At 39.7% G+C, this 23277-nt stretch overlaps 1 protein-coding gene across 1 annotated transcript in view; it reads left to right on the plus strand.

Annotated features, from left to right (window-relative positions):
- Nucleotides 1-485: 485 nt before the first annotated feature.
- The window catches only part of ABCA4 (ATP binding cassette subfamily A member 4), a gene marked incomplete at both ends in the record, with an annotated part of 69751 nt that continues 46959 nt past the window's right edge, over nucleotides 486-23277 (plus strand). The window contains 11 exons of the mRNA XM_080622650.1: nucleotides 486-551; nucleotides 4281-4374; nucleotides 4844-4985; nucleotides 6698-6837; nucleotides 9485-9612; nucleotides 13512-13709; nucleotides 17617-17706; nucleotides 18081-18321; nucleotides 19783-19922; nucleotides 20944-21060; nucleotides 21819-22016. Of these exons, the coding sequence (XP_080478776.1) occupies nucleotides 486-551; nucleotides 4281-4374; nucleotides 4844-4985; nucleotides 6698-6837; nucleotides 9485-9612; nucleotides 13512-13709; nucleotides 17617-17706; nucleotides 18081-18321; nucleotides 19783-19922; nucleotides 20944-21060; nucleotides 21819-22016 (1554 nt within the window). The remainder of the gene's footprint in view (nucleotides 552-4280; nucleotides 4375-4843; nucleotides 4986-6697; nucleotides 6838-9484; nucleotides 9613-13511; nucleotides 13710-17616; nucleotides 17707-18080; nucleotides 18322-19782; nucleotides 19923-20943; nucleotides 21061-21818; nucleotides 22017-23277) is intronic.

Here is a 23277-nt window from a genome sequence, read left to right on the forward strand (position 1 = left end):
TCCATGTCTGAATAGAAAACCTAGTTACAATATTTAGCATAATAACTAACCATTTTTAGATAAACTAATGTCCAGTTGTAAATCCACCTTTTATTGTGAAAAATAGTTTGAACGCACAGATTTAATCGGATAAATGATACAACAACTAACTGCTTTCATTACTTGCAAGTCCAAGTGAATAGCTGGATTCAATGTTAATGACTTTTTTTCATTTGAAAGAGATGCCTTTCCTCTCTATTGCTTTTTAGTGCTGATAAACATGTCACAGGAAACAGCCTCCAAACAAAGGAAAACCATGATTTTTCATGAATGATAGTGTATCAAGTGCAAAATGAAATGGTGCAGACAATGAAGGGAACCAATCTCTATGGTAACATAAACTAGGAACAGAAAGCTGTTACTTTGCTCTGGGGTCTGTTTCTGTCAGCTGAGAAATGGCAATGCAACCTTTGCAACAGGTTAACCAGAAGTGTTGATGCAGAAGAATGAGCTTCTTCAGGCAAGTTGGACTTCTCCTCTGGAAGAACTGGATCCTCCGGAAAAGACAAAAGGTAAAGTAATATCTTTGGATTTCAGCTTTGGATCATGCGCTCCATTGGATGAAGTGACTGGTACGTTCATCAGCGTGTAAAAATCACCAGTTCCTTAAAGGATCCAGTGTGATCGTTGTTTTGGCCTGCTGTCTGGGATCTTGTCTGGTGCAGTTTTCAAAGGTGCTCTTTACAGTCTAAACATGGTATACTCATATCAGGGGTTTCTTTGACAAATAGTATTGGGGACCAAAAGAAGTAGTTGTGGGTAATAATATTTTTGTGTTTCCACATATAAAGATCTATCGTTAGAAATCATCGTGGACACCATTCAGCTCAGGGAGGTTTCATTCCTAATTTTAGCTTTTCTTCTCACATACAGCTGCTCTTAGAGTTGAATCCAGTGAAGGTCCTAAAATTCAGACACATTTTATCTTTTTTAGTATGTCTGAATGACGTAAATCAGAAGTATTTTAAATCCTTTCACATCCTCTTAGATCTTGTTATACTTTGTCTTAGAGCAGATTTATCTGTTACTTTGCACTATATTGTTGCTCTTTTCCCCTTTAAGCCAAATTTCCTTAGTCTCAAACAAAACCTCAAACTAGAGTCTTGGTCATTTGTTGTACTGCAACTACTTCTGTCCAGCAAAGGAAGTGTTCTTGAGATTCCATAGAGATAACTACCTGTTTCAAACTAAAAATAATAGAAACGTACTTTAGGGCATCTGTGAGATTGTAACAGTCATGCAGACAATTTGGCCATAATAAGAGATCGATAGGGTCAAGCTGAACCATGGGGTGAGTTGCAGTGCTTATCTGTGTGACCTGCTTTTAGTCATTAGGAATGACTCACATGCTGAAATTGCCAGGATCAAAGGATTATCTGATTTTCTTCATAGACATATTTGAATGTCCTTCCATAGCTTCTCAGTAGACTTTCTCCACAGTGTACATGCATCAAGAGCTTATTAATGTAACTTTGCTAGCTCATGATTTAACACAGTATCAAGTCACCAATCCATACTTGAGCTACATTACACCTTTCTGAAGCTGGACTTTGGTTACTGATTGTCAGGGAGCTGTAGTAGTTTAGTTCTCAAGTTAAGAGAAAACTCCCAAACAAACAAACCCAAAAAACCTCACCAAACATAAAATCCGTGGTTTTCTGATCTTCAAATGTGAGAGAATTGGCAGTCACTGGGATTTAATTTTTAGCAAATGGATCTTCATGTAATTCTTCAGTATTATTAGTGTTTGAAATACTGTTTCATTTGGGTGAACGTGCTCATATATGTGACCCGGAGTGCCTGCTTAGGTTTCAGGGATTCTCTTTTTCCTATAAAAACTTATAAAAATGCTAATTTGGTGTTTCCTGCTGTTGCCAGAGATCCCTTTCTGTGATGATCACTGCTAGCTTGTAAGCACAGTGATTTAATCCACAACAGAGAAATATTTTCTCCACCCTGAAGAGTAAAATACTTTACAACAGAGTCAGTAAAAATCATTTCCTTTTCCAAGTATATAAACCTACCTGCTTATTTGTTCTCACCAAGAAACAAGGCAACCAAAACAAAACCCCGTAATGTCAGAAATAGCTAGAAAATGTGTTTGGGGAAAACCAGCCTGGTTTATGTTAACCATCATGTAGCACCATAAATGGAGGCATATCCAGTCTTCTACTCAAGTTTATCATTTAGTCTAATTCACAAGAGGAGAAGCTTCATTACAAAGTTAAGAGCTGATCCACAGGCAGTTAAGCTTGTCACATTTATATGATCCTATCACTCTGCTTGGTCCTTTACAGCTCCATCTGGATATTACATTTCTCTGTGCATATTGCTGGGATTTCTGGCTGTTTATCTTGTGGTTCTGCAGGCTTATGGGCTGCTCTCTGATCCTTCTAGTGAGTTCTGAGACACCTGTGTGTCCTCAGGACAAGGATCAGAGGAAAGAATCAGAGGGCTGATAGCACTTGCTCTGTCCTTGTCGCATGACACATTGTGTACCAGCTTGAAAGAAAGCTTCCTTTGTACTTTAGCCTTCATCCCTTCCAAACTAGTTAGCTCAGACAGAAAGGAATTACTGAATTCAAGCCTGAGGATTTTGTCTTTCCTGGGAATGAAGTAAGGGTAGACATCTGAGCAATAATCCAGAGTAACTTTGAAGCAAAGATAATAACCAGGGAGTCTCTCAGGTCTTACCCCTCTGAGTTTTTGGGTATGTAGTGCTTGTCCCAAACATCTTATCAACTGGATGACCATGGGTGTTGATAAGACCTTGTGGACCCCTGCTGAGAATCGTCTGTAACACTGTTCTGAGCTGTGCACAGCAGCTGTCGGGAGAAGAGTTGCACAATGGCAGGTTTCCTTCTCAAATGATTGTGTCATCTGCCCTTTGCTGCTGGTAATATTTAGTCTGCCTTTAAAAATACCAGGCATGCTTAACTTCCTAGGTATGTGGGGAGGATTGTTGTTGTTCTGTTTTAAAAGGAAAGCCTTAAGAGAAAAAGTGTGAAATAGGAAGTGTTTGCCTGGTGTAAAGCTTTCTACCCTTTTGTAGTAAGCATAAGCTGTGCTTACCTAAAGCTATTAGACAAAGTTACAGTGGAAAAAACCAGGGCAGCTCCAAAACCTGTTTTTAATTAAGCTGTGGAGTATCTTTTGCCCTGCACTGGTTCGGGGTGGGGGTGGGGGGTTGGTTGGAATTCACATGTGACCTACCTTGTCTCTGGCTCTGCTGCTCTATGCATTATTGTTACATATTTGTTGCCCAGTCGGGGAGGCAGGAGCAAAGGAAAGGAGACAGGGAGCGCTTTCCTGTGTGTGTGCTACAACCCTGGTTCTGGAGGGTTTGTCCTGGCTCTTGTAGGGAGGAGAAAAGAAGTGCCACGTGGCTGGACACAGAAATCCCATAGCTAGTCCTCAGAGCCCAAAGCCTGTGTCACAGGATCAAAGGGTTGTAGTTTCGAACTTCTGCCAAAACACACAGAGGCAGTAAAACAAAATGAAACACAGGAGTGGAGGAAACAGACCAAAAACCAGGCAGGATGTTGCTCTGTGGTAAAAGCAGTGCCCTTGATTTTCTGACATGACTGGGAGCTGGTGACTGTTCCCAGTGTGTTGAACGACCTGGGAAATCAAGTGGCCTTTGATGGGGTCTTCTATGTTACTGAATAAGGTGTTTGATCTTCATGTATACATTTCTACCTGCATTAGAAAACTAATAATGTGGAAATGAATTATGACAAAAAGGCTAAAGTAAAGATCAAAGAATGTAAGCTTATGTAAGGTCTTTTACCTTTGGTAAGCACAGTGCACTGACAGCCTGCTACTGAGCCCAGCATTGCAAAAGTGTGGATAAAAAGAAACCCTACACTTTCTCTCTCTCTTGCATCTGTTTTCCTGTATTATTGTAGTCATCTTCTTTGTATAAAAACTATTTGGACTGAACATCTGGTCTGTCTGGCAGTTTAGTACTACCTGCCACCTCTCTTTACCTCAGTCAGGATGCTTGAATGTTTCTTTAGAAGAGGGGGGAAGCCACTGTATTAGTTAATGGTGATGCTTTGTGGGGCTCTGATGAAATCCTGGTACTTTCCAAGTGATGAAACAGGCAAGAAATAACCATGGGTACATGCTGCACTGAGCATTGCTGCTGCAAGAACGGGCCTCAGCCTTCTAGCCAGTGACTCTATACATTGTTCAGCTGTAAAATTTACTTTGGATTTATTTTTTCCTTCTTTTCTCAGCTTCGTTTCCTGGTAGAGCTCCTATGGCCTCTGTCCTTATTTCTTGCCCTTGTCTGGCTGAGGAAAACTAATCCACTCTATCGCCAACATGAATGTAAGAACATTTTAAATGCTTTCGTGCTCTGAATTGTGCTAGATAATGACTAGACGTTCTCAAACTGGGGCCTGTTTGCTGGGTGTTATTCTCCAGCAGCAGAAGAATAGATTTTGCTTCAAGTAGTTTAGTTATTTGTAGCCATAGATTGTAAGAATAATCAGTATGTGGGGGGAAGCTCTAATTTTCTTGTGAGATGTTTTGTGATCAGACTTACATAAGGTCTCAAGAGTGTATCCAGTTACAGATTTTCGTAAATCTGTTAAAAAAGTTAGCTCAGAATTTATTTCAGTTGAAAATAGCCAAATTGCTTATATTGACTTACTTTTTGGCTTAATAAAAGAGAAACCTATATGTTTTCTATCATGTTCCTTTTGTAGTAAGCCAGCTTGTCCTGCTATTTAGATTCCCACAGGCTGCATTAGAAAAGACACCTAATCATTGATTATTTTGTGTTTCCATACTCTAGGTCACTTCCCAAACAAGGCAATGCCATCTGCAGGAACACTGCCATGGTTACATGGCATCTTCTGCAACATGAACAACCCCTGTTTCCGCAGCCCAACCCCGGGAGAGGGTCCAGGTGTTGTGTCCAATTACAACAGTTCCATGTAAGCAGAGCTGTATGTGTGACACTGGGTTGTAATAATGCAGTTCTGCTAGGCAATTGCTTATAGACTGCTCTGGGCACCTGTTAAGCATTCATGGACACATTTCTAGCGCATCATTCCAGCAATGTTGAAGCGGAGCTCATGATAGCAGGTTTGGGCCTTTTTGAGGAAGAATTCAGTAGTACTAGTCTTGAGGGAACACACGCTTAATAAAATGCATCCTTTCTATTGGCTACTGCTTAGTGAATGTCTCAGGATAAATCTTTCTGATATAAGAGTATGAAACCCCTAAGCTTTCTTTTCACTTGAGTTGACCCTTCTGAATGAGAGCTCTGATGAAGTAGCAACAAAGGAAAATCTACACTGCCACTTCTTATGTAGCACCTACTTTGGTCATATACTTGTAAGACTTTAATCAGCATAGTAACCTTCAGATACTAGGCTTATTAACAAAATAGGAGAATGGGAGATTTACAGACTGCTAGTGAAAAACTGCCGAGGGAGTGCTCTATTACATTGTTATAGCTGAGTCATGAAAGACAGCAGAATGGACAAAGAGCCTTAGAGTAAAAACCTGTTAGAATAGCTATAAATAATGCTCCCAGGCTCCCTTTGCCTAGTCCATCTTGGAGCATCCAGTGATTAAAATTAACATGCTAACAATGTTAAGGCCATTAAAGCTCCAGTCACATGAAGGCCCATAAGCTTGTAGTTAATGTAGCATTTGACCTTTTGTTCCTAGTGAACAGGATTTAAAATAGTCAGCTGGACTTTTCTTGTGGGGTATGCTTAATCACACATTAAAGCTAGATGGTTCTCTGCTCTATACATTCTGGCTTTTCTAGGTTGCTTATTACAGAGCAAACTGTGAGTCAGAGTAAATTCAGTGAATAACAGAGGAAGCAAATACATTGTGTTTTCTGAAAGAATTTAGTCTTTCCTGTTTGCTGTTTCCTGTAAGCTAAAAAAAGTCATGAGGACTGAGATATACCATTCCATGTATGGAAAACCATAGGACTGTTAAAGAACTGTAATGGTCTCCCCTCTGCTAATAGGAATTATTTTGTACCTGGTTATAAACACAGGACCTGATTGTATCCTTGCTTGAACCGCCTGTTCTAACCCAGAACCAGTATGTGAATGGCTGCCTGTGACAATTTGGCACTCCTGTTTTCCTGCCTCTCCTAAAATAAGCATTTTGAAAGGGCCTAAAAAATACCCTTATATTGGAGGAGACTGGGCTGGGAGAGGGAGGAGGATTCTGTGTCTGAGTGATTACATGTCATGTCGCAGAGCAGGGCTGCATGTGCCCAGAGTGCCTCATCCAACTGCTGGAGCTGAGCCTGGGATAGAACCAGAGCAGATCTGCACCATAGCTGTGAGGTGAATGCTGTCTGGGGAAGGTCCTGCCTCCCCAGCAAAATCAGCATTGCTAATGAAGGAAGTGTATGAGTGGCCAACCTTCTGCAATACCAGTAGCCCTCTTAAACCTTCTGTGGACTTCTAAAACTAACTGAGTCCCACGCCACCTGAAACTGCTCTGTTTTCATCACAAAACTGAGTTTGGAGTTTCACAACTGAGGGGAATGTTTTTTTATTTATTTTTTTTTTCCTTCATCCCTAACACAGAGAAAATCAACTTTTTTTTATATGAAAAGTTCTCAAGAACCATCCATCTTTAATTATTGTTGGTTCACTACTTCTTCTTTCAGCCTTGCGAGGGTATATAAAGATGCTCAGGAGCTCGTACTGGAAGCCCCTGAAATCCGTGACCTTGGCAGAATCTGGGAAGAACTGATTGTTATGACTCAGTTTATGGAAACAATGAGAACAAATCCTGAAAGAATTGCAGGTAATTGTTTAGTCTAGATCCCTTAAGACTCTTGAATTTTCCCTTCTGAGAGCTGACTAGTAACTTACCCTGCAGACTGACAACATTATAAGGTACTTCGCTTGTAGCTGTTATTTTGCTTAGCATTAGGGTAAGTTAAAACTCATCCAGTGTTACAACAAATGCCTTTCATTTGAGAGGAAGAACACAGGCAATCAGCTCCTTTCTACAACCATGTTCCTTAAATAACAGTAGACAAAACTCAAAACACAAAAGCATGGATATGTCACCATCCAGAGTAAAACGTGGATAAAGCAATTTCATTCATTATTATTACAGTAGAGGCAGAAGCAGTAAGAAAGCGTCACTGGAAGATGCAGAGAAATGGAAGCTGGGAATATACCTGAATATACACTAGGAGCATAGCCCAGAGAAGAGCTTAGAGATTCTTTGTTTCAAGTGTTAGCTGAAATTAAAGAAGAAAATGCTTACTTTGATGATGTGTGTAGAGAGGAGGTGTTGCACACGTGTTATAAACAGGCTTGCGAATTACATGAATCCGATAATTTTTACCTAAAACTATCTGCCCAACTCAAACCACAATCCTGGGGAAAAAATACAAAATGTTTTAATAATAAATTTTAAATTTAATATTTAGACTTTAAATACAGAATCTGAGAAGATACTCCTAAAACTAAAGGCAGTAAAATAGACTGGCTTTGAGAACTGATCTGTCCCATTCTCAAGTCCTTTGGCACAGGAATAATATTCTTACTAAATTCAAATAGTCATTCTCCATATATTTTTAATAAGAAGTGTATAAACCATCTGATACGCATGCTCCACTATCTTATCAGCAGTTTCTAACTAGAAGTGAAAAAGGGACTATCTGATTGTAAATAACGAGACAATCACAATGCCCCAGAATGCAAACAACAAGAACTTGAGTATAATCTGAGCTGTGGTTTGTACACAGCTATAGAAACCAAACCTGCCAATTGAGAAGTGAGGAAAAGCATGACATGCCATGGGATTGCAACATACTAGGGACCCCACCCCATAGTTTGGGAAGTTGCCTTTGCCTCCTATATCAACTTTACTCAGCAGTTGGGAAATAGAGTAGATTCCTCCCTGCTCCTGTGAAATATGTTAATGTTCCTTCAGAATCAGGGGGGGTTAATGTGTTTTAGTTAATAAATAAATAAAGAGTTTGGAATTTCCTGTTCCATAAAACAAAGTAACAAAGTCAGTTCTGGAGCTAAAGTAGTAGAATGTGACTTGCCACCTTTTTCCATACATAAAGAAGTAAGCCAGAATTGACATTTTACGTTCTCTCTGTAGCTTATTTCTATTGCCTGTAACAATCTCAACAGAATATTGTTATAGCTGCAAAACTGAGCAATGAAACATTAACAAATGTCAGAATTGGGATTGTTTCTCCTGCTGATTCCTTAAACCGGATCCACCTTTTGAGTCCTCCTTCTTCATGCCATTCCCATTGCGCTGACACATTTGACAAAATATGTTCCTGTAGTGTGCCTTTTCTTGCACAATAATACCTGGGTGCCAGGAAGGGCATCAGCGATAATGAGCGACAGGCCCCTACTGTTTTCAGTGTCTACTGTTTGAATAAATACATGGAGGAGCAATTGAAGAAGTTCTGCCCCATGGCAGTATGATACATAGAATCATAGAATGGTTAGGGTTGGAAAGAACCTTGGGATCATCTAGTTCCAACTCCCCAAATGCTGCTCCTATTAGTTGCAATTGCCTGTTCTAAAGACTGGAAGAACTAGTGCTTTTCAAGCATTCTTCACCCAAGTCTGTTGATGCTATGTGTACTACCTTTAATAAAGGCTGTAACATTCAAAGGACATGAACAGCATTCACTTTCCAAGCTTTCACTTGGACCGTACTGAGACAGAGCTCAGTCTGATGCTGATATGTAATAGAGACAAGTTAGAAAAGATTAGCACTTTTGACTTTAGGAGCAGTATATTTTGCATATTGTTCTAGATGGAATTAGGGAAATTAGGTGGCCTGTCACATGTGCTGAATTTAGTAGTGGGTAGTCTCATTGATTTGCCTGAAGATTTGCCAGATTTTAGTTTAATCGTTGGTAATCCAGGTTAATATGGCTATGAAACTACCAACAAGTTATGCTTCTCCAAAGAAAAGGAGGTTTTTTCTTGTGGAAGATTTTCAAAGGGTCAGTTTTGCAACACTGTGGAATAAGATTGACTAGTTAAATTGACAACAAGTGATTAATGTAAATGTAAAGCATTGGCTAAAGTTATTTACAAGAGGTCCAGAAGAAAGGACCCAAACCTCAGCAGCTGAACATTTAAGATAAAGCATGACCTCAGAAGAGAGGCAGAGACTTTCAAACACAGTCAGGGATGCTTTCAAAACTTCATTGCTGAAGCCCTAGTCTGAAGCATCTTTGAGAGGTCAGCCATGCACAGTCAGAACAGCAAGCAATTTCTGATGATCATTCCCCAACAAAGGATTGAAATGAATTTCAAAAGTAGTTTTGGTCCCCATTAGTCACTACTAAGTATATGAGCCAAAGTACACACTTTTTGCAGGTTTAAGCCAGGGTATGAGGTGTTCTTTAACTCCCTTCATTTGGCATCTCACTCATCTCTGCACTTATTTCTTTGTGCAGGAAGAGGAATACGAATTCTAGACATTTTGAAAGATGGAGAGACCCTCACTTCCTTTTTACTGGAAGATGTTGGCCTCCCAGATATCGTTGTTTTCCAGCTTATTAATGCTCAAGTGCGCCCTGAACAGGTAGGTAGAGTATAACAGCTACCAAGCTGTTTCCTGTGTGGAATGCCATCTCTTGAGCTGTATATGCAAAACATCCTCAGTGAGGGCCTTGTTCCCAGAATACCTGCTGCCTTATAGGTTGCTTGTGCAATTTCTCCGTTTGTTTTTGTTTTGTCAATCTAAAGGAAGAGGTGTTTGTTTTGTCTTTTAAAAACCTTTTTGAATATTCATTAAATACAGATGGTTTGATGCTGCCATTGTTCCCAAATAACAAGCAGTAAGAAATGATACTGCCAAACAGTGCATCCATCCCCATGATTAAAGACTTGGCTCAAACCATAAAGCAGCTGTGCATCCTTTTGAGACAGCAGTCCTGATGAATAGCAGCAGAGAACTATCTCTGCCCTGATGTCAGCCAAGTAATATGGGGGCTTTACAGCATTGTCTCACATGAATAAGAGGGAGTGGAGAAGCAGACCCACTTTCTTGGATTCTGACTGAATAATAGGTCTACTCAAAAACTTCAGAGTGAAAACTCCATGTCAAATCCCTTCTAAGCAGGGGACTGTTTGACCAAGTGCAGGCTGCCTCTGCATTGTACTGGTGCTGGGAGCTCTGTGAGGAATGCTGTATTAATGAATGAATGTTGCTGAATCAGAACTCTGGAACAATTTCTACACTGCGTTAGTGTGTGGGTGGAAGCAAGTGTATAACTGAGGCTGAAAGACACAATTCCTCTTTTTCACTGCCACATAAAATACAAATGCTGGAACTGTGTGTGGCCACAAAGAAGGGAGGGTATTAATAAACTTGAATGCAGTTCCTTTAGTGCACCACAGGTTCCAGCTGGGGTGACCAGTAGCCAGATTACTTATCTGCAGTGTTCTTGATTAGTACCAGGGGAAGCACTCTCCTGACTTTATCATGAAACATTATCACAAGATCATACCAGAGCCAGTGTCAATTGATACATCCTACTTATTTTCACACCTCCGTATCAGCTGAGATGGTGAAAATTTGCTTCCTTACTGCTTGTGACAAAAAGAATATATACAGATATCCTGCTGGGCTTCTCTTTCCCTTTCATCCCTACCCTCTTCTTCAGCAGAGATCTGTTGCAACAGGAGAACTGTGTGCTTGCTCCCCAGTGGCATTCATTCATCTACTGTTAAAAACTCTGCCTGCTAGTGTGTGCAGGACTGAAGTTCTCAACACCATCGCTGAAAGTATGATTGAAGCCTTCTGGAACATGGTGTCTTTCTGCTGTATTTTCTGTGCTGATGTGGAAAGAGATGTAGTTCTCTTTATGCTGGAAATGAAAGAAATCTGAACAGTTAGAGAGGGAGCTGGAGGTGACCTGGTGTTAAATACCACTTCCGTTGTCCTCCATGAAGTTTTCTTGTTAGCAGTAATCACAGGGGATGCAAGATCATCTAACAAGACCTGATTTACAGCCATCAGGAAGGAAAGTGCTGATGCACAAAAACTAACTTTCAAAAGACCACAAGAGAATTCTTTTCAGTAGAACTTGAGTACTTGATCTATGAGGGAGAAATCATTTAATTCTTATAGACCTTGATAAGCAAGTTACTCAAGCTGGACTTATAGTTGGTTGAGGTAGAAGTTGCAGAGCCATGACTAGAGCCATAACTAGAACCTCCATCTGTGGTTGTCTTAAGCCTCAACCATGGTATTTCATCTCTAGTTCTTCATGCTGCTCTACCCTGTGTTTGCTTGCATATCCTGCACACCCTCTCCCCCTGGCTCTGACAGCACAGAACTGATCAACCTGAAAGCAACTTGTTTACAGGAGCCTGACTGTTGCCAGCAGCTGGCTGCAGATCTAGATCTGAGCCGCCTGGGAGTGCAGGAAATGACACACAGTGCTGAAAAGCTAAACCTGATCAAACAGCCAACTAGCTGAAAAAATCATTTGGACTTCATCTTGCCAGCTTGGGCCAAACAGTGACACATTGATTAAAAAAACCCCAAGTAGCATTGAAGTTTTCCTCTGAGGGCCTGCTTTTTTGAGTCATTCTCAGATAAGGGTAAGAGACTGATGTTCAAACACAATAGGAAGTTCAGGAAAGATTGGCAACAGCCCACCCTACCGGAAAAATTGGAAGGGCGGAGGCTTAATGTTTTCCTAATCCCATCTGTTCATGAACATTCTTGAAATGCAGTTACAGTTTGTAAATAATCTCTCTTTGCTTGTTATTGGTTTTTTGGTCTTTTTTCTTCTTTTCTCTGTTTAATCCTTCTCAGTGATGTTAATGTCACAGTTTCCTCGTTTCACAAGTCAAAACAAGGTTCCTGGGCTGCCTCCATGTGCAGCTCAGTTTTATTGCAGCTCCTAGTGGGTGATGAGGACCATGCCAGATCAGGAGTATATGGTTTAAAAATGCTGTTCTTTTCACATACATCCCCAGGACATAAGTGACAGGGCAAATAAGCAAATTCTTTCACTGACATAAAGTCAGTTAAATCCAGTTCAAATGTTCCAGTTTGATTTTGGAGGATTTTTGCAAACCAGAGTGACAGTACCTCTCAGATACTCTACTAGAAATTTACATCCCTTTTTTGTACCGTTACTCTCTGGGGTTTTATGTATTTCCCTTTACAAGCACCACTAGACAAATCTCAGTTGCTAACTGTAGGAGACTTGCAGATAGAAAATTAAGATAATGTTCAGAATCTCTTAGATGGCCTTATTGACTTAGATAGGAAATAAATGTGCGCCTGTGTCTGACCTGGTATAAGTGTTGTGTGTTTGTTTTGTTCCAAATGTCTTTAAGACTGGCATGCTCAGCAGATTATTTTTTTAAAGACAATTATATTCTGAGCTGATTTTGACAATTTCTTTTTCTATGCAGCTTCTGAAATTCATTTAGCCTAATGATATTGTGTCAGTGCATAGTGCTTGTTTGTCTGAAAGCCTGCGTTCATCTCAAGCCCAGGAGAGATTTACAGTCATCACACTGTTGTGAGGTCTTTTCCTTGCAATTCATACTGTGAAATGAGGTGGACAGAGCATGGGAACATGAGCTTATATGCAATTTCCAGTGCTACTTTTATTATATTGCCATGTATTCTGTGCATTGTAAAGCAAGTAGAACTGAACTATAGACTACCAAGAGCACTAAATTACAGCAGTATAAATCCTAGGTAACTCTTACTGATTCCTGTGGAAGTATTATGCATTTACATTGGTTTAACTATTGGTTATTATGCATTTACATTGGTTTAACTATAAACTAATCTGTTCCAATGGCTGAACACTAAAGATAATAATAATTATTGTGGTTTTTTTCTGTCCCATGTTTCTATTAGAAGTGATAAGCAATAGGTGGATGTGGTTTAATGTAAAATGGTGTTGTAAAGCCTGGGTGTATGCCTGTTCACAGTGACAGTGAGTAATGGCTGTGGGAAAGCGTTGGGGTGGAATAGTCATAAGTGGGAAATGGAGCTGAAAAGTCAGTGGAGTTGGCGTTGCTCTCTTAGAGCAACTGACAGCAAAAATATAACTACCTAAACACAAAAGGTAGAATGATGTGGCATGCTTGGTTGGGCTTGGGGAAATAACTTTTCAAGCAAGCCATATCTATCCCTCCTTAACCACAAAGATGGGTGGGATGGCATCAGTTGTGCTTAGATAATAAAGGGAAGACTCACATGAACTTTTGCCATGAAACAAAGAATCACTCGTGAGAAGAGAAAAAATATGACTGAAGCCAAAGTGGTCTAGCATAACATCGAGTGAAGGTGGCTTGACAGTTGATGCTTCAGCTGACCACATCCTTCTGCCATTCATGAAAATATTAGGAGGGTCTGATATCAAGGTGTCCACTTTTGATAAATCTTTTGTTCCTGAGCAGTATGGAGTTCCACAACAGTATATGAACCATTATTTCTGGTTGCAGTTCGCCTACGGTGTCCCTAACTTGACTCTGAAGGACATTGCTTGCAGTCAGATGCTCCTGGACCGCTTTATTATCTTTAGCAGCAGAAGAGGTCTCCCTTCGGTGCACAAGGCCATGTGTGCCCTGTCCCAGGAAAGCCTGCAGAGAGTGGAAGATGCCTTGTATGCAAATGTTGATTTCTTTAAGCTGTTTCAGCTGGTAAGTGTTAACACAATCATCCTGCCTTTTGCTGTCATTTTTTTTTGGCTGATATTTCATTGCCCTTCAAGAATTTTCTTTGTAATACACCACCAATGTTCCAAGTGGTCTTTGTTTATTTACCCCTGCAAATGTAAGGTTATGGATGTGTGATTATTAACCTACTGTCAGCAGGACACTAGGCACTTCTGAGTATGCTTTGGGATGAAACAGATGGAATTCACAGTATCACGACTAAAATATTCAAAGTCAGAGTGTGTGTGGAAGGATTATCTGGGCTTTCCAGCCTGTGTAGCAAAACAGTGTGTGGCAAGAACGATAGGGACCTTACTAAGGGTTCTGAAAATACCCACCCAGCCCATTCTGTCTTTGCTCTACCCCACATGGCAGAATTCAGTGCTGGAGTTAAAGCTATGGTGCAGGTTGAGTTGAGATTGCCATATGAGCCTTTACAAAAAACACCACCCCAGAAACCCCCCGAAAGCAAACTAAACTCAACAACAACAAAAAACCCAATCCACCCAACTAAAAAACCCAACCAAACTAGTTGTACTGGTTTGCATTGATTTGTCTGTAGAAGCTTTCCCTCACTTCTGTTCATCTTCATTGCCCTTTGTGCTGTTCCTGTTTCTGCTGTGACCTTCTTGCCATAAATTAACCACAACTGCATCTTTGGTTCAGTACAGAGATACTGTGCCAGTTACAGATATATATTTTCTTATTTGTGTTTATATAAATTTAAAATGGATAACATTAATATATTGAGATATGTATATATAATTGCATACTGGAGTGGGGTGTTTACTTTTGCTCTCTGTCCTTTGCCGAATATTTTTCTAATGCTCTATTTGTATTCTGCACACTGAGCTGGTGCTTTCATAGAACTATTCATAGAACTCCAGCGTCTCTTTCCTCATGATCCTTAGAAGCTATCACTGTGTATACATCTTTTGTGTTTGCTTGCCCATGATCATGACTTCACATTTTCAACAACAAATTGAATTTGCTGTTTTGTACCTTGTAACTGAATGTCATGGGACCATCACATTATCAGTTGGGTGTATACAGCAGGCAGGATATATAAGCAGTTGCTAAAGTTATATAGAAACTATTAACTGGAGTTTTCTGCTGCAGCAATGTAACATCATGATGAATTTAACATGGATTTTATTCAGCTTTGAGTTGCTCAGAACTGAGAATAGGCTATGCCAGAAACTTTAGTTGACTCACCAGCCACATTACTGTTAGATTACTGTAGCATTGGCAGTCATTCATTGTGCCTGTGTGATTTTGCCAATCCTGATAAGAGTCTGCAGTCAGCTTTTGAAAGCTGCTGGTTTCCATTTCTGCAAATACACTCAGATGTTTTCATATACCTGATGCTCACTGGAAGTAGCAGAGAATTAATGCTACAGTACTTCTAAGGTAGGTTTTCAGCCTTTAAGGACTCCATGTGAAGATGCACACTGCACTGCCCAGGTTTCAAATTAAGCTGCTAACATATTATGATTTTGCTGCCATGTCAAATAAAATGGAAAGATGAGATTGGATGAAGCAGTTGTCTATGTTTAAAGAAAATATAGATTCACATGGGAGATAGAAACATAAACCTGAACTGAAAACCTGGAGTTGTGAAAGACTGGGTGTTCAGATGCAGGCTTATGGTCTGGTCTGTTACTACAAGATCTGGCTGCCAAGACTTCCCCTGAGTATTAGAAGCCTGATTCCCAGTGGATTTTAATGTGCACCCATTTAATGTGGAAAAGAGAGTTTATCTTTTCATGATGCCCAGCATGATAAGACCTCAAGTTGGTAGAAGCTTTCCCACACTCCCATCATTATAGTTGCTAAATAATAATTTTAATGTAATTCTGTGTTTTTCCAAGGCAGAAGTCCTCCTTTTAAATCAAAGTCTATCTCGGTTACTCCTTTTCACCTAAAAGGTATACTGTGCATAAACACTTTTTGCTGCAGTAATGCACTAATGCTTCCCCACCACATTGAAATTAATGTTCTTTTTTGAATTTGTGATACTTGAACATATTCAGGCACGTGCATAAACATCCACTCAAAACCTTCATGTGCTCATGTATACCCTCTAGGGCTTTTGACAGAAATTAAAGCACAGTTTGGATAGCAGAGACAGAAAAATAAGGCCCACACGTTACTATCTGGCTCAGCCACCACAAGGAAAATGAGCCCCTTTCTGGAGCAGTGCTGTTCTTGAACCTGCCTCTTTCAGCTTCGTTTGAAGTCCTTTAAACCTTATAAATAAATTAAAATAGAATTCTGTAATACCTCATTGTGATTTTGGGTGGAGATAAGCAGTTCTTATCACCAAGCATAGACACATGTTGCTGAAACAGCTGCTTTGATCAGTATCACCACATATGCTTGATACATAATCAAACAGAGTGTAGATCTACACCCAGTTACATATGCAGAATGAATCTTCATTGAACTGTTTGAAACTTCTCTGTTAGCTTTAAAACTTCTGGAAGTACCTGTGTATTCAAGACCCAGGTAATTTTCTGCACTCTTACACTGTCAGTCACTTACTTCATGGTCTTCAGGCTCCAGCAGTATAGTATAACCAATCACATACCCGATTTGGTTTTGTTTGAGTAGGGCTTATTTTAGCTGACTGTGGATTCCAGAACTGGGCCTTCTGTTGCTGGAAAGAAACTCTTCAAGAATTATGCTCTTTGGGTTTTTTTATGACACCACGTTCATTTGCAGTGAATATGAAGATTGTTGGATAAATATTTTTGGGAAAACTTTCATCCTCCTCTGTGCTTAGGGTCAATAAACATTCCCAACTGTATGCTCTGGTATTTAGGTCAGATGAGAGTGTAGTTTGTATATAGAGTCTGCTGATCCTGTTTTATGCTTCTAGAGAACATCAACTAGCTGAGTACATATTGAGTCATTTTAGGATGTTTCTAGTAAGATCTGATTCATACTGAATGCCTCTTGCAAGAAGTAGTATTTAAGAGCAAATGTGTAATTTTGCCCCTATTTCTCCTTTATTTTTCTCTAGCTACATGAAGCAAGGTCTTAATTCCATGTTTATCCCGGGCTTTTCTCTGATTTGCTTCAAATTGTTCACAATACCTGTTGCTTACAGTTGCAAAAGAGCCAAGTTAAGGCAAATGCTCCAAGAATCCTGTATAATCTTTCCAGAAACTAGTTCCCCTAAGGAAAAGTGTATTTGAAGCACTGTGTGTATGTATTTCCTGCCTGAACTGCAAGTGACAGATCAGAACTTGCTAACATAAGCTTTCCATAAAAACTCTTGCCTTTGTGATTTCCTGCCAGGTACAATGCAGCTGCCTCTTGCTTTCTTAACCACCTACTGACTGAAAGGAATGGCAGGCAATCAGCAGGGTGTGTAGCTACATCATTTTGGGGAAATCTTTTTAGGACAGTGAGAACCAGGCTGCCTCCAAGCTCAGGAAATCTCTCAAGTGTAAAGTGCTACCTGTTATTTACTCTCATGGTAAATGAGTCTTCTGTAACACAACCTTAGCTGAGTTCACAGGTTACCAAGAGTAGCCTCTGTGAGAAGCAGCTTCTCAGAAATCCCAGTTCCCTCATTCCTCCTCCATTTTTACACCTTTTGAAATGGTGGGCTTAAATAAGCAGAACAAATTCCAAGCTTATGTTTTCAGTGGCCTGTGACTGTTTCAGCTTTATATTGGTCAGAACACTTACACATGCTGCTGTGTGAATCTGCACATGGGTACTGGATTTGTGGCCCCACAAGACAGGCTTACAAGACACTGTTCCAAATAACTCAAAGTATTTGAGCTAAAGAGATGCCATTTGGATTTTCTTCTCTCACTGTAAGAGCTGTTGTCATGTAGGGACTATACAAAACTCATCTGTATTTCTGATGTATTTACAGCTTCCCACTGTTCTGAACAGAAATGCTCCAGGTGCTGACCTGAAGGCCTGGGGAAGGGTGATGTCTAGTGTCACCCAGGCAGTGCAAAAGGTAAGTTGTCTATTAAAAATGGCATCACTTTTCTAGGTAGCACACAATCCTCCTTTTCCTTGTTCCTTTTATGTTCCAGTTACCTGCTTTATCAGAAAGTAAGTAAACTTGTTTGGAAAGAGCTGATCCCTTAGAAATTAATTCTTCTCTCATTAGAAAATAAATGTAAAAGGAAGCATTGGCAATTATGATTCTATAGCCTTTTCTTCAGAAAAGACATGGGAGAACAAGAACTGAAAATGGTGCCTATGACCATAACAGAGGAGATAAAAGGATGAGGTTGTGACTGCATGCTTTTGCAGTGTGGGTACAGCTGAGACCTCACCAGTTCCTCCTTTGAGGGTAGTGATTAACAAAGCCTTGTTTTACTGCAGCTAGCCAGGAAGCCAAGTGTTCAGGACCTTCTGGTGTTTCTGCAAGCATTTGTGCAAGATGGAAGGCCAGAATCCTTAGGCCACTTGGTGAGCTCCCTGTCTGATCTTTTCTGTGGCTACCCAGAAGGAGGTGGATCCAGAGTGCTTTCGTTCAACTGGTATGAAGATAATAACTATAAAGCTTTCCTGGGGATTGACTCAACAAGGAAGAAATCCAGTTATCTTTATGATAACACAACCAGTAAGTTTTTCCAGCAAACCATTAGAGAGATTGTAGACAGGTACAACTTCTGGTAGAATACCACTGTTGCTGTTATAAAAGAAGACTTCTAAGCAGTTAATGCAAGAAATTAGAGACAGCTGAAACTATTTTACTTACTGCTTATTTCATAGCTGGAAGCAAAGAAGCTCAGGAATTGAGAACGGAAATATGCATTTGTTTCAATATGAAGGGATAAACATAGTCACCATCATCATTAAGGCATAAGTCCCTCTGTCTTCTAATATATGCTACTGGTATCAGGAAAAACTAAGTGTTTCTGAAGAAGGTTCTGGAAAATGCAGTGCTGCATTCTGGAATCACTTTTCTCCAAGATGTGATACATGGCAGCTGTTCTCTTCCTGCATAAACGTACATATTTTTTATAGCAGTAACCTTCTGCAGCATAATTAAGTCTTACATAGAAAGTATTTCAATTTACTAGTTTTTGTTGCTTTGATTTCCTCACTTATCTTCTTGCTATTGTAATAGGAGAGAATGGAAAGAGGAACCCATTTTATCTTTTCTACAACTCATTATTTTATAGTTTTATTATGTCCCCTTCTGTTTGCCGTTTAGGTTTTTTCTACACCAGCAATTTTTTTCTGTACTAACAACCATATTATAGCTGGCAGTAGATTTCTCTGCCTATTTTGCTGTCATAGATATGGTTGCATGGTTGCCGAGTACAGGTAAGCACTTTGCCTGATGAGAGATTCCTAGCTTTCATTGTTTGTATTAATACTTGGCTCTATTTATATCTGAATCTTCAGAAGACCTGTAAAGGGCTCAGTACTTCATTTCTTCAGCCAGGGAACAGTATAGTTGGATGCTGTCCAAGTAGACTAATTACTTCATAGTGCAGGAGCAAGATAGAAAAGTTTAGTTCTAAATCTTTGATTTAGAATGATTAAATTATGATGATTAAAATGTTTAGTTCTAAATCACTGTAGGATCCAATTCTGAATTGTTCCAGAGTCCAACATTCAAGCCTGCTGGATCTCCAGTCCGATAGTTTACACTGTGTAAGAATTAACCACTAACAGGAGAAAAAATAGTTTTGTATCAGTATCAACTACAATTCAAAGGAGCTAAGTCATTAAGAGAAAAGCAGTTAGAGTTCAAAGTTTTTCAGTGAGATCTGAACTGTCTAATTTCCTTCCATTTGAAATACCTTATAAGTAACAGCAACTTTCAAATGGTTAGGTTTATTTGTTTGCTCTTCTAATTTCCATGCTGTCTACTTTACAACTTCAACAATTACTTAACAGTCTTTTCCGTCTGGTCAGACACTGTACTTCTACACTGCAAAATGTGCTTAAGCCATTCAGCTTCAAAATGCTTTAAACTGACCATATTGCCAGTAAAAAACCCTGCAGGATGTTTTGTATGATAGGATTTGAGTAAGGTTGCATAAAGACTGTCTTTCTTTTTTGTCTTTAGCACCCTTTTGTAATGCATTGATCCAGAACTTGGAATCAAACCCTTTAACCAGAATAGCCTGGAGTGCTGTGAAGCCCCTGCTAATGGGAAAAATCCTCTTTGCTCCTGATTCACCTTCTGTACGGCAAATCCTAAAAAATGTAAGCACTTCTGAAATACAAAACTGTTTATTCCTGGCAAATGGCATCCTAAGAAACATCCTGTGAAAAACAGTGACCCAGCTACATCAGCCTATTCAGATTTTATTCTCAGAACTCCATTTGTTCTGATGGTCCAGGAGTCAAATCTTCACTGACCATCTTGGCCTACACTACATGCTTTTTTCAGCTTAAATTGTTCGTTGTTGGCATGATTCCACACTTACACCAGTAGAAATAGTAATGTTTATATATATTTTACAAATGGAGGAACTTCAGCAGCTCTGTACCAGTAAATATTTAAATGGGGCAGTTAGGAGACTTCCATAGACTCATTGAGGCCTAACACTGAGAGATTACAAACCATTAGCAACATTGTGGTTTAGTACTATTATGTTGAGATCCTAAGTAATTGTCACTTCATGAAAATAGGATGGAGCCTGGATATTTCAGTTAAGTGCCTGAATTTGAGTGAAATTAATTTGATTAATTAAATCAAGGTCACATATGACCTAGGTTTTGGCCACCTCTCAACAGCTATGTAAGGCACAGAAGAACTGCTGCTTGTAGTTCACACAGGAAAACATCAGATTTAGAGCAGCCCAACATTTCAAATCTTAACTAATATCTTAACTATGAGAGTATCTGTCTTCTACAGCTGCCTCCCATTTATCCGTCTACCCACATCATCATCTTCCTTTTTAGTTCTTGAAGGAGAGAAACAGTCTACCTAAAACCTGAGTATTTAAAGGAATTAAAGTTAGCTGGGGCTAATGTGCACTTGTTTTTTCCATTACACATAAAATACGAGTTTATCCTAAGTGACTTTGATTCCAGTTGGATTTTACAAATTCTTTTCCAAGGATTATTAACTTTTCTGCTATTTTAATGAGTTTATCAAGTATGAAAGTAAAAACTACAGCATTTGTCAGATGCAGGTTTCTTTGTCACTGAATGGCTGCTTCATAAATTCTGTTTATCATCTCAGCTTTCTAGCACTCTTTTCTGCTGTTTTATTCCTCAGGCAAACTCCACTTTTGAGGAACTTGAACGCCTCAGGCTGTTGACCAAAGCTTGGGAAGAAGTGGGACCTCAGCTGTGGTACTTCTTTCAAAACAGCCTGCAAATGAATATGATCCGTGTATGTTATAACTTAGCAGGGATCCTCAGTAAGAGCAGCCTGTCACCATCCTTGATTTTTCCTAAGGGGGAAGAGAATTAATTGGTGGGATTTGGCTGGAAGCACAGCCTTTGCAGCAAGGAACCTGTGGCCTTGAAGGCTGTTGGACTGGTTACAGGGCTTGGTTTGAAGGCGTTACACCATCTATGTGACAAAACCTCAGATCTGGACACTCCAGAATCTGGATAATGACTTCTTAATAAAGGCAGCAATTGCTGCTTCTCCATCTCTCCAGAATGTCTTTCAAGAACAGACAACTTGATCTTCTTGTGTTCTGCACAGGCAAAGAAGCCAGTAGGACCATGTTTTTGCTGGGCCCAGCAATTTACTACCTTAGGAAATTACCTATTTCCACATCTCTTATATTTGACTTTGATCAGCTGCAAGTAATATCTGAAGTTGAAGTTTATAAAGCAGTTTATACTAGAGAAAATATGTGGTTTTCCACACTTTTCTATTTTAGATTAGACATTTATTACATTTATCCTCTTGTTTATAAGGAAACAATGCAGAAATAGTCAAGGTTAGATTTATTTTCATCCATTCTTCAAGTCTCCCTTCCAGCTATGCAGTTGCTGATTTAGGAAATTAATTCTTTGGCACAACCTTTTGTACTACTTCATGGCTCAGAAAGAGCTGTGGAAATGGAAACCTTTCTAGCTAAACAGGGCATACAAAGAGGGCTATTGTAGTAAAGCTGTCTTGATATGTTTCCTCAGGACTCTCTGAAGCACCCTACAGTGAGGGACTTCTTGAGCAGCCAACTGGGTGATGAAGGCTTAACTGCTGAACACATAATCAACTTTCTCCACAACGGGTCCCCAGAAAGCCGAGAGAAGGGAATGGCAGACTTTGACTGGCGGAACATCTTCAGTGCTGTGGACCGAGCTCTGCGTTTGCTCAGTCAGTATCTGGAGGTAAGGGCAGCCTTCCCACTGCTGGGAATCCTTGTACGGTACTTAAGGCAGTACTTAAGGTCTGTGGCAACAGACAAGGTTAAAATCATAAGACATCTTTATTTGTTTCAAACCTTCAATTTGAACGTTTTGAAGAATTTTGAGTTTGAACCCCAAACTCTATGTTCAGAGTGTTAGTTGAATGTGTGAATACACTTTGATGCTGAGGTAGAAAGTGAATGCAAAACCTCAAGGAAACGTTTTTTGTAAGTACTAATAACTGACAGGCCACTAATTTCAGCAAGCCCAGGGACAAAGAAGCTGATAATTCTTTGGTAAATCCCCCTCCAGGTTTTCAAGCACCTGATCAAAATTCCTTTGAAACCAGTAAGGGAGTTTCCACTTGTTCTGTAGCTACTTTCAAGAGATGTCTGTGTGCCTTTCCTGGAGTCTGTACTCCCTTTCTCTAGGATGCTGTGGTTTGTAGTGTGGCTTTATGAGGCTTTTTGAGAGCCACAGTGCAGAAAGAGAGGTGAAGTTTCATTGCATTAATTAAAAAATGCTAAAATTGTAAGTGAAAATATCAAGCCATTGTAAAAATCTGTGAAAGATACTTCGAGTAAGAAGTTTCTCTGGTGTGGGCAATCCTACCCATGAGTTCATCAGACTCATTAGCCTATGAGCTTTTTCGGTTTAGGCTTTGGGGTTTTTTTTATCCTGTATATTTCAAACTGCAAGTAACGATGTGTTGGAACTAGACCTGAGATAGAGCAGATTCCTGCTAAGTTAGGTAGATGAAATGCCAACTCTTCCTTGTAAATTTCTGAGCCCAGGCAAAACTTGAGGACCCTGCAGTGTTGCGGTTTAACTCAGTGTTAAAAAAGCTATTGCTGTTGGCAGCAATATTAATACTTGAGAATTCAACACTTAGCATCTGCCATATGAGGGTCAAGGTTTTTATGGAGACTAATTGTATTTTACAAGCATTTCTGAAAGAAATGTAAGTATTTAATTATTGAATGATTAAATAAGCTAAGCCTCAAGCTCACAGAGAAAACTGGTACTAGTTGTAGGCAAAAGGACCAAGCTAGCCCTCCTGGTTCCAATGGAGTTCAGCCTAAAAGACCATCCCCTGCAAGAAGGCAAGAACTGAGAGTTTATCTGCCTTCATATAGCTATTAGAAGAGGGAACAATAAAGCTTTTGCACAAAGCTCTGCTGATTCTTCTGATCATTTTTTTTACTTCATGTCAGCAGAATTACTTCCTGCTCAACCTGAGTGA

The sequence above is a fragment of the Psittacula echo genome (genome assembly GCF_963264785.1).
Source record: "Psittacula echo genome assembly, chromosome: 7".
Classification (NCBI taxonomy): domain Eukaryota; kingdom Metazoa; phylum Chordata; class Aves; order Psittaciformes; family Psittacidae; genus Psittacula; species Psittacula echo.